The sequence below is a fragment of the Lynx rufus genome, unplaced genomic scaffold (genome assembly GCF_022079265.1).
Source record: "Lynx rufus isolate CCGP_SWC_20201006 ecotype Redwood Valley unplaced genomic scaffold, mLynRuf1.p SCAF_6, whole genome shotgun sequence".
NCBI lineage: Eukaryota > Metazoa > Chordata > Mammalia > Carnivora > Felidae > Lynx > Lynx rufus.
Window position 1 is genome coordinate 92,399,449 of NW_025814878.1, and position 14,556 is coordinate 92,414,004.

The 14,556-nt window shown below is 38.2% G+C and overlaps 1 protein-coding gene across 5 annotated transcripts in view; it reads left to right on the forward strand.

Annotated features, from left to right (window-relative positions):
• The window catches only part of DST (dystonin), a 496,498-nt gene that overhangs the window by 403,005 nt on the left and 78,937 nt on the right, over positions 1-14,556 (forward strand). For all 5 annotated transcript variants that reach the window (XM_047102585.1, XM_047102584.1, XM_047102586.1 and 2 more), the window contains one exon: positions 12,725-12,886. In XM_047102585.1, coding sequence (XP_046958541.1) covers positions 12,725-12,886 — 162 coding nt within the window. The remainder of the gene's footprint in view (positions 1-12,724; positions 12,887-14,556) is intronic.

Genomic DNA, 14,556 nt, shown 5'->3' on the forward strand with positions numbered 1-14,556 from the left:
ACCAAAAACACCAGGAATACTTACTTGATGAAAGTGTTTTATATAACCGGCTGTGGTGAGAAACATGAAGTAAATGTGTGTGAACCTGGCTTAGAACCTGATGTGTGGATGCTGTAATGACATCATCAGTGATGCAGTGATGACGGTGACCACCACCGCTGCGGTGGAAACAGAACCAAACAGTTCATGGTCTTCCTGATGGTGTCTCCCTTGATTAAGTTGGCCAATTAATCTGTGTACAATTCAGATTCTAATTTAGTTTTCCTTGGACAGTTAGGCTTTGGTTGAACATTAGTTTTGACATACTATTTTAGGAAAATTAAAACAAGTAGAATAATCTGTATCAAGTGAAAAACTAATAGTTTGCTAAAAATAACTATTAGTTTTTATGATTTCTAAAAATAGAAGAGAACTGAAGTACTGGGTCTATTTTTATTATAGACTTTGAAATGTAATTTAGTTTGACATTACTCTATCTGGTAGCTTTAGTTGAACCCAATCATGGATAAAATCTTATAACCATTTTCCATAATAGCAAGTTTGGAATATGACTGAAACTTAGTAGGTATCACCCAGTTACTCAGTAGGAGGTGTCTTCTATTCACTGGGAGGATAATGGATTATTTAAACTAGATAAGGCAGACCTCTCTGCTTCCATTTTTTTCCCCCTAAAAATTATCCTAAGAAATAGCAGCTAATATCCTTGAAAGTTCAAAATTAATTCATGTTTAAGATACCAACCCAAACATAATAATTAAAAACAAATGCTATTCTCAACCAAATGTCCTAATTCACTGTCAGTGAAAGCTATTCCAAGTCTTTGAAAATATTACCTTTTGTGTTAGCTTGAAGTCTTTAAACTATTTTGATTGTGTGAGTTCTGTTTACCATATGTTTTCTGACTTCTAAATATTTGTCATTGGACTAAAATGTATGCAGTGTGAGGTGTTTTCTATTACTGTTGATAACTAAAGTATCATTTTTCTACTTATACTTCTCTATATTACATTAAATTCTATGCACATTGTCATCGATTCCTAGGCAGAAAGGGAAAAATTCCCTTTGGTGTTCCCCCATCCCTACCTCCTGGTAAAGATTACTAGCCTAAGATTATCTTCAAGTCTAAATGACGTTATTAAGTAATATTAATATTTCCACATTTTTATTTATCAAAGACACATGTAACCTACTCGCATACAAGGAACATGTCCCAGCAGTTCCTGTGATGTCATCAACAGCCAGTCAGATCTTCTGATCATCCTGAAGTAATCACTATCACTGTATTGAATTGATTTAACTTCAGTGAAGATCAAAGAAACTTGATGTTTCAATAAGCATATACACCCTTCACACCTCTATCTAGGCCATGGTAAAATGTTTTACCTCAGAACCTGTTTACTGTTTATTTTGGCCACTCTGTTGCTGCCCCAAATTGTCATTCAGTTTGTCCCCACAAATGAACATATCACCAGTACAAAGCTCTCTAACCCAATTTCTTTTTATTTTCAAAATTGAAATAGTACTACATAGAGCAAAGAATTTTTTTAATGTTTATTTTAAAGAGAGAGAGAGAGACTGTGCACATGCGCTAGTAGGGGAGGGAAAGGGGGGGAGACAGAGGTTCCAAAGAGGATCCTATGCTGACAGCAGCGGGCCCTATGTGGGGCTCAAACCCATGAACTGTGAGATCATGACTTGAGCCCAAGTTGGATGCTTAACCGACCGAGCCACCCAGGTGCCCCCCAAATTTTTAAAAAAATTTATTTATTTTGAGAGAAAGAGAGAAATGGGGAGGGGCAGAGAGAGAGAGAGAGAGAGAGACGAAGAGAGAGAATCCCCAGCAGTCTCCACACTGTCAGTACAGAACGCGATGTGAGGTTCGAACTCACAAACCATGAAGTAATGACCTGAATTGAAATCAAGAGTCTGACACTTAACCTGAGCCATCCAGATGTCCTGGGAGCAGAGAATTTTTAAGCCAAGCTGAAACCATAGAACACCTGCCTAATTTGCTGTGATACATGTTCTCTGGTCCAGGTAAAGTCATTGTTTAACCCAGGTGTCTTCATTTGGATAGTGGGTGAGCTACAATGCCAGTTATCATGAGACAAGTGAAACCAGGCAGTTTGAGCCTTATTTGTAAATAGTATTGCTGAAATAAATCACTTTCCAAATATCTTCCTAAGATATTTATGAAATGATCCTAAAACAACGTCTGTGATGTCACCATATTTTTAAAGATAAAATTATCCAAAGATATGCTTTAATACAGTGGATTTTAAAGAGGGTGCCCGTGTTGTTATGTAGAGGTCCATGACAAATCGTTCCCCATTTTTGTTGAGAACAGGAGGATATTAAATAAGGCTGTTGCATAAGAAGTTTTTCTTAGGGAAAAAATTCTTACTTGACTGGACTTCTGTTAATTAGAGTATATTAGCAAGGCACTTGCACGATGCTTTTCCTCTAGTATTTTTAAAAATGAAAATGTTCTCACTATAGAAACCATAACTTGATGCATAGACCTTATGGGAAGATCACATCATTCAATCAGCTACATCAACATGGAATTTAAGATTTTAGGAAGAAGGAATATCATACATGCTGGGTAAGAGAAAAATCCTACCCAAGCAGAGACCACCATAATCATACCACAAAGAGCTGGCGCTGATCTGTGTGCTATCAGTAATCCCTCATATTCTCCTGTGAGAATATGACATAGCATAACACAGGGGTGCCCTCCTTCATACATCAAACACAAGAATGTACTGTACTGAAAGGAGTGACTAAAGGGAAGTTGGCACTGTGTGTTCTCTTCCTGCTTTTTGCTAACTAACGCTGTCACTCTTTATGCTGTGTGGTCCTCTCTTCTCTTGCTTCAATTAAGATTGGGGAATTACAGTAGGTTGTTCTGACGGCAGTTTTAGCCAGAGATTTTATAAGGCAGGGTAGGGATGGGGATTCTTTTTTTTTTTTTTTTTTTGGTTGTTTTGATGGTAACGGGATAAACCTGTATCACCATTTTAAAGCAATCCCCCATGAGCACAAAACTGCAGCTTCTACTGTCATTATCATAGGCGTCCCTTTAGATAAAAGGTGTTCTACATAATTTATTAATGTGGAAAGTTGCTTAAAGGTGCATGTGTGTCTTTGTGCATGTGAGACAGAATTTGCTTTGTGGCTATAAAATTACACATTGGTTTCCTGTTAAGAAAAGTTTGACCTGTAAATGTTTTATAAATGGTTGTCTCCGTCTACAGTCGTTCATAAAACAATGTCTCACAGAGGTAAATGCTGTGATTGTAAGTTAAGGGAAGAGCTTTTGGAGCTGTCCAGGAACCAGAATACCCTGAGAAAATCTCTGTGCTCACATATCCTGTTCCTCACTTGCCTTTAATCACCTTAATTTTAAGACTACTTTATTTCTTTGGTAGTGTTTTAGTATGAAAAGTGTTTTCAGGTTTTGTCTGGTTTTTGGTTTTCTGAAGGAAGTTGAAGGGGATCATTAACAGGTGCATTGGTTTTGCTTACTGGATGGCTTAAAAAAAAAACTTTACCTTTTAGAAGTTACAGTGCACATATGCATATATTTCAATTAATAATGTTACATATAGAATCATTTTATGTTAGGTAGAATTTTTTTATCCACTGTCATCTGAAAACCATATTGAAGATAGAAGAAAAACAGTATTTCCATAACTCACAGGAAAAATAGCAAGTGCCGATTAAAGCTATTAGCTAACATTCACATCAAGATAAATTCCCGTCAAGATCAAACAGTAAATCTGTTAAGTGTTTCTAAAGTTATTTCCTTTGTGGTGGGGTCTGCATATCCTACTTTATTTTAAATATAAACTATTTCCACTGAAATAAATAGCTATTGCATATCCATCTGATAAATACCCTCAAAAATCCTTTAGTCATTTATGTGAAGAAGTTTATTAGTTTGAAAACTAAAAACATGGGTTCTTTCAGTTTTCATTATCTAGTGGTGCATCTGTTTGAGAAAGAACAGAATTTGTTGCTCCTAAGGCTTATTTTTGTATCACGGCAAAAAACAAAAAACAAAAAAACCCCAACAGATCACATGTTTCTTGTTTGCCTTCTGATCCAGATTTCAGTAGCAAGCCATTGGGCCGGGAAAATACTTCTGTCAGTTTTCATGGATAATATTGCATTTACTCACACATTTTCTACTTACTGCACATTGAGTTTCTTAATATCGCCAGTCTTTCAGCTCTAAAAACTCCATGTATCAGTTGATAAAATTAGCCTTTAGCTTTTCTATGAAATGGATTGTTGCACTTAATTCTAAGAGTTTTCAGTAATTATTCTTTTCAAAGACTTAATTTAACTTTAGAAAAATAAAATGAGAACGTGGTTCTACTTTGCTCATTTTTCAGTTGGAATTTGTGTGCTTTTCCAAAATCATCTGCCTTTAGAAGATACTTTAGCTAGGTCACATCTAGTAGGCAACATAAAGTAAGTAAAGTCACATTTGGGGAACATTTAACATTATGACTTTTGTATATATGAAATAACAGTGTTGACTATTTTTCAGAAAAACTTGGTTTATTTTATTCATTGTGTATTTCTCTCTTATGAAAATGTGAGAGATCTAGATATAATGATTAATATTTAACAGTTTAACAGTTTAATATATCTTAATTTTGTTAGTATCAGAAACTTTAACATTTAAAGTATCTGTAAACAGGGGCACCGGGTGGCTCAGTCGGTTGAGGGTCTGACTTTGGCTCAGGTCATGATCCCACAGCTTGTGAGTTGAAGCCCTGCATCAGGCTCTGTGCTGACAGCTCAGAGCCGGGAGCCTGCTTCAGATTCTGCGTCTCCCTCTCTCTCTGCCCCATACCCACTCATGCTCTGTCTCTCTCTGGCTTAAAAATAATAAAACATTTTTTAAAAAGTAAAAAAAAAAATAAAGTAGCTGTAAATAAGTCAGATTTGGGAGGAAGAGATAAACCAGTCTAGTTTTGCTCTAAATGTAAGAGTTCTTTAGTTATCCAGATAGATTTTTGGAATGTGATTTTAAGTAACAAAGGTATATCTATATATCCATATCTTTATAAACACACGTAGGTATGTATATAATTGTCATAAATACCAGTATAACATTAATAGTTCAAATTTTAACTTGAAACAATTATTAGGCTCATCATTTATAGGATTAGTTGAAATTAGTTTAATAAAACAGGAATTCTGTTATTAAATAAATGTCATGTACTTAAACATAATCACCAAAGAGCATTTTTCCACAGCACTCCTTACTTCCAAACTGTATATTGTACCCATTTTCCCATCCGTATTCTCCACTGTACCGTAAATTGTATAAGGACAGGGGTGTCCTTGTATAAGGACTTGTATAAGAAATTGTATAAGGACAGGGGTGTGCACCAGTGTTTTGCCAGTGTTTACTGTGGTGTTTGATAGATAGCACTTTTTGATGATGCTTGTATTTATGAACAAATTATATATGTAGTTTAAAAGTGTAGTTAAAAAAAATACACTAGCCACCTCAACTGTGAAGGTTACATTTTGCTTTTCTTAGCATTACGTAAAGCCAAAATAATATTGTGCTAATAATTCAGAGTTAGAGTTTAAGGTGATTTGGGGCCATTTTTGGGAAAAGTTCTCAGAATGTTTAGGGAAAGGTACTCATCCACATTTCATGGAAAATTTAATATTAATATTACCATGAATACACAGCTTTCCAGTCTTACATATCAGTACAGTGACAGTTGGGAGTAAAACCCGTGGTTTCTTCTAATTCTCAGCCTAGTTCCCAATCTACCGTTCAAACAAGGAAACCGTGTGCACTTTTTTTAAAAATCTTATTAGTATCTCACAATAGCCTCTGTGCTTAAGTACCATAGGATTTAGTGCTTGTTGAAATATTTCACTTCTTGACTATGAAAAATGGGCATTGATACTGTGATACTGATAGGTGTTTTTATACATATTTTTCTTTATAGATGGCTATATATGTGTGTGTGTGTATATGTATATATTTTGTTTTTTTCCCCAACCTAATGATAGCCACATACTGAATTGCATCAAATAATTGTTGAATGGGTGTTATTACATACAGAGTTCCGGTTACAGATAGATTTTTTAAAAGATTTAATACTTAAGTTTATAAAAATAATTTTGGAACAGTATTTCATATTTGGAATAATAATTTTGTTATTATTAAAAGTACAAAAGTTCCCTGCCACATCATTTATGTTCAAATGATGATTGTTTTGTGAGAGTGAGAAAAAACAATCTACCTTTATTTGTAACTCTGCTACTTCTGGTAATGTTGCTTATTTTGTAAACTAAAGAATAGATAGATTTTATAATATTTAATTAAAAGTATTAATTTTTCTTACAGAGGTTAAGGTTTTTCTTGCTGAATTTATTTTCAGTGTTTTCAAAGAGCGTTCAATAGATAACAATCTGTGGAAGTGATTTTGTTTATTAAATATCCAGAGTTACTGACTGCCCTTGATCTTTGCCTGGGCCTTGCATTAAGCTCCAGGGGACTGTGTGGGGTTATTAGTAACTACTGATATTCATGGCAGCGGTGCTCAGGGCCGTGCCCACAGGAATAATTTGCTCTGGAGAACAGTTAGACTTGAACTTGGGCTTTTAAAAGGAATGACTCAACATTGGATCCAAAGTGATCCGCACTTTGCATCGCAAATGCTACTTAAACGGTGTGCAACTGCAGCATATGAGGGTGTGGTTTCAGCCGAAAGGTGGTGACCTGTGTAGTCCCTTTCTTCTTACCTCCCCCCCTCCGCCCCCGCTATTTAATATTCAAATGAGCGCCGTGACCGGCGTTGACGAAAGGATACCTTCGGGGAGCCCCTGGTGTCAGGTTCTGCCTCTGCAAGCCCTTCGGATCTCTCCCCATGTTGAACTCCATAGTTGGTGGGATTTCGAGGATCTCTGAACTCGAGCCGCCCCTCTCCCCAGCTCCATGACTGGGTCTGATGTGCGCTGATGTCACCACCGAGCTATTGCATTGCAGCCGCTCGGCCTCTAGGTACCTCCCCCTGAAACAGCCCGCCGGCTCCCGAGAGGGGGCCAGGAGTCAAAGAAAAGATGACGGCGAAGTTAAGTCGCGGGAGGGCGTAGCAGCGAAGAGAGGGAGCTGCATGCCCGGAGCGCTGCTCTGCGAAGGGACGTAGCAGCTGTTGCTTGAAGAGAGAGGGCGTTGCTGGAAGCGCCCTGGCTCGGGAGGATGCCTCCCGGGGACCGTACTGCCCTAAGGAGCTGGGGACCGCGCAGGACGTCCCTGCTGGAGTTCCTTTTCTGCCTCCTCCACCGGCCACCTCTGCCTCTCTCCAGCTGTAGCTAAAATGAAAGCCAAACCGCGGCCACAATTGGTCAATTTCAAAGGTTAGCGTAGACTTGGTTTTGAGCTGAATGTGAATTACGCTGCTTGTGCCTTAGAGGAAACCCGGAGCTCTTCTTTGCTACAGTTTCCTCAGGTGGAATAAGCCTTAAGGAAGATCAGATAAGACTCTTTGGAAATGACTTTCTTTTTTCTTTTTCTTTTCTTTTTTTTTTTTTTTAAAGGGGAGTTTATAGCACACCATGCTTTCTAACTGTTTACTTTAAACGGTTGCTGGATTGTCCTGGCTTGGCTGTCCAAAAGTCTATTTTTTTCCTTTGGGTAGCCTCGAAGAAGCTTAATATGGGAAGAAAAACTGCCTTTTGAATCAAGATTATTTATAGCTACACCCAAAAAAAGTAAAAGAAAAATTTAACTTTCTTAACAGCATTCGACAACTTATTTTTCGCTGAGGATTTGTTTTTGTGCCTTGACCTGAACAATACATGGTCCCTGTGTTTGTCTTTTAAGTTTCTGAAGCATGGTTTATTTATGAAGGAGATGGAGTTTTGCAAGCCTTCTTTAAGTGGATTACAGTTAACCAGAGTTCTGCCGATATTAACATTCAGCCTAGCCTGTTAAAATGCTTGCTCATTTGGAAATTTTAACCTGGAAATCTCAGATGCAAAATTAGACTAAAAAGGGAAATGGACTGACAGTGGAATGTTTTGAGTGTTTGAGCCACTGTTAAGTGTGTGTGTTTGTTTGTTTTCTGTGTTTTGGAGTATGTGAAAGGGAACCTGGGGGGATAAGGGAAGGGGGGAGGAAGGAGATTTCTGTTCTTTGTTCTCAATGCACTTTATTTTTTTAAGAATCATTTTAAAAACAACCAGGTAAAAGGATAGTTGCATTTAAGACTGATGCACTGATGACCTTAAACACCTCCTATATCACAACCTATATTGTTTGAGCGTGTCTTTATGCTGACGACACTTCATAGTGCTGTCCAGAAGTATACTTTTTTGAAAGATGCTTTACCTTATTTCTTATTTTCTGTGTCAAGAGCTGCAATATTTGTTTTAATTGTCTACAAAATGGGGAAGCCACTCAGCAGACCAGACTGTTTACGTCAGAATCCCCCATGTGTAGGGAAAGGTGAAGAAGAGGAGGACCTAAATATCGAAGACTGTTATGTCCCACAGCGGTCAATCTATGATACTGTTAGGCTGAATGAACAGATAGACTCTGGTTCAAAGGGTAGCCTCTCTTCCAGGCATTTTACAGATCGGACTTTACCCTACAGTCACAGAACACTGGATGTTAGTTCTCTATGCTCTAACGGTGCCCTTGCTTCTTCCAGTGTATTTGAGCTGAGAGGTCGTGAAGCTAACAAACTAGATGAAAAGATGATCTTTGATGCGCTCAAACTAAATAGTGATATCATTCGAACCACCGGATTACCCAAAGCCAAGTCCCATGCAGAAAAGAAAGAACATAGACGGTCATGGCGAATGTTTGTCCCAGCCAATTTTATGGATTATGCAAACAAAAGTGAAAGCTCTTTTGTTGAACCTACTGATATGTCAGATGCTGTTCCCAAGGCCAGCAAGTGCAGATGGGGTACTAATTCTCTAACGTCGGAGGAGGATGACTCTGGTTTATGTAGCCCTCCAGCAGAGAGGGAAGAAAAACAGGGCATTTTAACTGGAGACCAGTCACGAATTAGAAGCTTATCTTCAGCTGAAGATATTCATATGGCAGAGCAATACAGGCCATTTTTTTCTGTTTATTCCATTAGTGAGCAGAAAATCCCATTGCTTTCATGTAGAAGTGCCCACCCTGATGAAAATTTCAAAATGATTTTGCATGATGTTCCTCCACTAGATGAAACAAAAGGTGCAAATGGTCAAAGGGAAATCCATGGTGAAAATTGCTTTCTGCAAAATGATTTAGAAGAGAGCACTGTAAAGTGTGATCCATTGATTATGTCAGGAGATGGGGAAAGCCAGTGTATTTCTAACACTGGAGAAGAATGGAAAACCTATGGATCAGGAGAATCCCAAATCACGGCACAAAGTGGGAAATTTCTGGAAAATTCTGAGGATTTACATCTCTCTCTCACAGATGTGGAGGGAAACGATGCAGATTGTGGTAGCACAAGTTTAGTAAAAAATGTGACCGTGTTGACACCAGATGATTCGGAAGAATCCAACGTTGCATCTAAAGAGGCAGTGGAGGTGCCCCTTTATTCCCGGGAGATGGAGGTGGTCCAAATAAAGTGTTCCCCGAAATTCATACCAGTAAGAAAGCAAGCAGCTTCCAGAAAAGCAAGGGCCCAGGCAGGAATATTGGACACAGTCTGTAATGGCTTTCAGTCAGCTCAGGTAATTAATGGGGAATGTAAGACTGCAATGCCGGGCGTTTGTGGTTCCTTTTTAAAGTGGTCACTAGTGTTTCTAATAATGATCAAATCCAGTCTTTTATTTTGGGAGTTTGCCTAATACCCCACAAGATGCCAGGTATTGATAAGGTGATCACTGTAACAACTTAATTAGGGACCTTTTTTAAAGAATGATTATTCCCAGCTGTTTAGATTCCTACTGTTGCTTGTGCAGGTGCTGGGCTGTTCCCCTGCATTTAGAGTGCTTCCACTGTGAGTTTATGTGAACATGAGGCTTTTACACAAATTGTGGTTTAAGACTCTGCCATTTAAGGGTAGTTCTGTTGTATTTATTAAGGTTGAGCAGGCCTAGTCATGAAGGTACAAACACACAGTATTCTATTGTTGTGGTCTGCGAAGTAGGCTACTCAAATTAAGGACACTTAAAATGTGCTGAAAATCAGAATTCTGTCAGTAGCTCTGGACACGGAAGTAGAGAAGCTGTGCTGTATTTTGCAGTCATTATAGCTGCTAACTTTTTGTGAGCGGTGAAGGAGGTAAGAAAGTAAAGGGTGCAGCCTTGTAATAAGTAGAGGCTGTTTGTCAAGCCTGTAATTTTTTTCTTCCCACTCGGATTGAAGTTCAGCTATTTTGGTGTTTTTACAAAGCTCTTCTGGTAAACTTTGCCTCAGAGGTAATTTTATTTTATTTTAAGCTTTGTGTTTGTGTACTTATGGGTTAGATTAGGGGGAAAGTCTCTCTTCATAGGTATTTGTTACCACTGAGAGATAAGGAATTTGGACAGTATCAGAAATGTTCCTCTTCCCAGCCTATGAAGTCATTGCTCTAGGCAGCATTGCCCTTTCCTTCAGCTTGCGTGAGATGACATACTAGTTTAAAAGCTTAAAAGTACTTTTTTTTTTTTAATGTAAAGGATTTTGCAGTCTATTTGTAGGAAGTAATTGAGCCCTTAGGAATATACAGATTCCTTAGTAGTTTTCTTCTTTAACCCTTAGTATATTTTTTGTAGCACTTCAGAAAATTACGACTCACCCAGACCTACTCCGATATGCAGCCTTAAAATTGATTTCTTTAAAACCAAGATCAGGGGTTAAGGCAATTTACTAGAATGTTATCTTAGGTTTTTTTGCCCTGAGCATTATCTGACAGGAAATGTAGAACTTTTCCCTGAATCCTTCTATACCAGACAAGTTCCTGGAATTAAGAATGCAGCAGTTTTCTTACTGTCCCTCCTTCTTTTTTGTAAGTAGTAAAACCTCTCCAGAGCTCTTAGTTCCTAGAAGTAGTTAACTTAGAAAGTGGTATAGAAAAGAAGTAGCATCTCAGTTTCAAATTCTATTTTTACCACCTTGCCACAGAATTATGAAAACTTTTTTTTTTCCTCAGTGATTTGAGGAGTTCTTATTTCTTTGGTTATGTGTAACTGACTTTTTATATTCAGCACTGCTGTATAGAAACAATTAGCCAGTATGGAAATTGTCTATGAGGATTTTATATACAAGAAGAAACTCGGGCTTTTAGCAGAGAGACTTCTAAGGGAAATGATCATTTATTTGTTTGCTATTCCTAAATTTACTCATACATGCAATAACACAGAACTATCTTGTGCGCCATGCCTTAGGCCAGAGTCTAGACAGTTTTTCTTGTAGCCTCTCCATTATTTTCCATACTGTGTAAAATTATTTTCCATACTACCTCTGTAATTTTTTAAGTATTATTTTGTTACTTGCCTTTTTAATGTTTCCATATATTCTGTTAACTGTTCATTTACTTGGACTATTGGTATATTATATGGTGCCCTGTGGTGTAATGACTCAAACCCCAAACTCGGTCATGTCTTAGTATCTAGCTGAAACTTCCCTTCTTTGGTTAAATTCATCTCTTTTTCTTCATGGAATCCTTTAAGTCCTGTGTTTTAAACATTTGTATGTCTATGAAAGAGTTAATGTATTCTCTTTTGTGGAGTTAATGCCATCCACTCCGAGATGTAAATACAATTTTTCTGTACTGACACGCATTCGGCAAATAATTATTAGGTACATATTACATACTAGGTACTGTGGTAAGTCCAGGACATAGAATGACTATAAGGAAGACAACTTTCTGCTTTCATGGAACTTGCATTTTACTCTAATACATGAGATTTGTTTGCCAGTTACAGGCACTGGAGGACTGTTAGTTGGATGAGACTGAGAGTCAGAGGGAGGGCGTGGGAAAATGGTTGGCGGTGCAGGGGGTGACCATAGAGTCACTGGAGTTGCTGTGCTGGCCACGTGTGTGAGCACGTCTGTGGGGTGAGGTCTCTGTGCTCTTGCAAGTCCTTTGGCATCTCACTAGGCATTGAGGGGGCTGGATGGGTATAAAATTTTTCTATAAAAATTTTTCTATAAAAAATAGAATAGATGGCTATTCTATTTACTATGCCTGCCTAAGTCTTTTCTCTTTTCCTAACTCTGTATTTGGGCTCCTCTGGCAAGCTATAGATTGGCCTCTCGGCTCATCTCATCGTCTTGTCAGTTATCTTCTTTCCCAGTTTGAGTCTCAAACTTCAGTTGTCAGCTAGCAGCAGTTATCCTTAGAGGAGCTTGTAAGGGTCCATGCCCAGGAAGACTGATCTTGGGCCCATCTTACCATTTTGCCCCTTTGCATTTTCCATACTGTTTTTACTAGAGTTATATTGGAATGATAGAAAATATCTGGTTTATGCTAATGAAGCAGTAGAGAGAGGACACAAACTCTTTTCTTGGTTTTATAGGTAATCTGATTAAAGGTACTTAGAATATCATTCTTTAAAATTCCTGAGTGGTTTTGATAATATGAATTTATATTAAATTTAGTTTCTTACTGTTATTCATAAGGTAGCTGTCACATATGAATAGCCAACAAAAATTCTTAACTCTGATAACCGATACTCGATCATTGAACAAATGTTTGTATTTGTTGTTAGATAAGGTAATTTATATAAATGATTGCTCTTCCAACTGCAGGTATTCCAAAAAGAAGAGATTGAACCTTTGCAGGTTAAACAGCAAGATGTGAACTGGTTAGGTCAGGGCCTTATTCAGAGTGCTGCTAAAAACACCAGCACCCAGGGTTTGGAGCATGACCTGGATGATGTCAACGCACGGTGGAAGACTCTCAATAAGAAGGTAATTTTTCCATTCCCTTCATTGTCATTTCTGTTGATTATTATTCTCTAGCATTTGTTGTGACTCGTCATATTTATAGTAGCTAAACTTCCCTAAACATGCCTACCTTTTTATATTGCTGTCAACTCGGCAGCCCAAACTCGGATGCCCACAGGGCTTCAGTGGGCAGCATAAATGAAACAAGTAAGCTGGATGAAATAGGACCTCTCCCTGCCGTTAACTTGACTTTCATAGAGGCCCAGTAGTGCCAGGGTGATGGCAGGCGGCCCGTGATTCATGACCTTGTGTTGAGCGAGCACATACACCTTCAAAGGTACAGCTGGTACTTAGCTCCAGCAAATCATTCCATGTGGGGATCTAGGTTCACTGTTGCCAAATAGTCTGCTTATTTTCAAAGGAACCTGAAAATCTCACTTTTTCTGTGAAGCCTAATTTTCAAATGTCAGCAACTAATTTTACATTGTATTTTACTTGTCACGCTGTGCAAGTGAAAGCCACCGTGTCTCTCTGTCAGTCCTGGACTAAGGGTTTACCACCCTCACTATAGACTATTAACTCTAAATGGCATTTCATTTATGAGATGTAGATCCCACTTTTTTCTAAATGCCCACGAAGGAAAACACTGGAAGACAATGCTCTGGTGTCTTAAGGAGATCATGCTGAAACACAATGGCAGCCCTTTGCATGACGTAAATTATCAGGACATTGTTAGGGGACAACTGTGCTTATCTGGGGGTGGTGGTTTTTGTTCTTGTAGTTTTCTGTGCTTTGAGATCTGAGGTAATTGTGGCCAGATCTCAGAACTACGTTTATCATTCTTTAAAGTCTGATTCTTACTGTAGTGCTCTTCAAACACAATTGGAATGTAGTGTCAGGTGCAAATATATTCAATAGTGCTTAAAACATCTTGCCAACTACTTTTTCAGTCCTGAAGGAAAAGGTCTGTGAGAAGGGCAATAGGATATCTCTGTGTAGGACACAGAGACTCCATTTACTAGAATACAAAGGGTCCGGTTTGTCCAAAAAGCCTGTAGGACTTGGAGCTGGCAGAATTTAATTGGATACTTCACAGGCAATTTTCCTAGCAAAATAAAAATCTGTTTCTCTCTACTATAAGTTTTTTTAATGTAGTGTTTTAAAATATTCATCAATAGGAAATAAAATATGAAGTCAAAGGATAATAATAAAAATGAATAAGACATTGTTTCTTTCGGTAATCTTAAAATATTTGAATTATTCATTGCTAATCATAAATGTACTGGGTATTTCCAAAGTCTCAAAGATTTCATCTTTTACATTACCGTTTGGGATGGTAACCTTTTCTTCCTGGCTTACTTGCTAAACTTTGACTCCTTTCCACCACAGTCCTGGCCACTGTCAGTGCTTTGGGCAGATTTTAAGTGAAAAGGAAAAGAAAAAGCATTTTTTAATGTTTATGTATTCTTTTGAGAGACGGAGGGGGAGAGGCAGTGGGAGAGGGAGACAGAACCCCAAGCAGGCTCCATGCTTTCAGCACAGAGCCCACTGTGGGGCTCGAACCCACAAACCATGAGATCATGACCTGAGTTGAGACCAAGAGTCAGAGGCTTAACCAACCAAGCCACCCAGATGCCCTGGAAAAGAAAATTTGTGACCAGATAGGCAGATGAGCATGAACAGTGGTGGCTGGT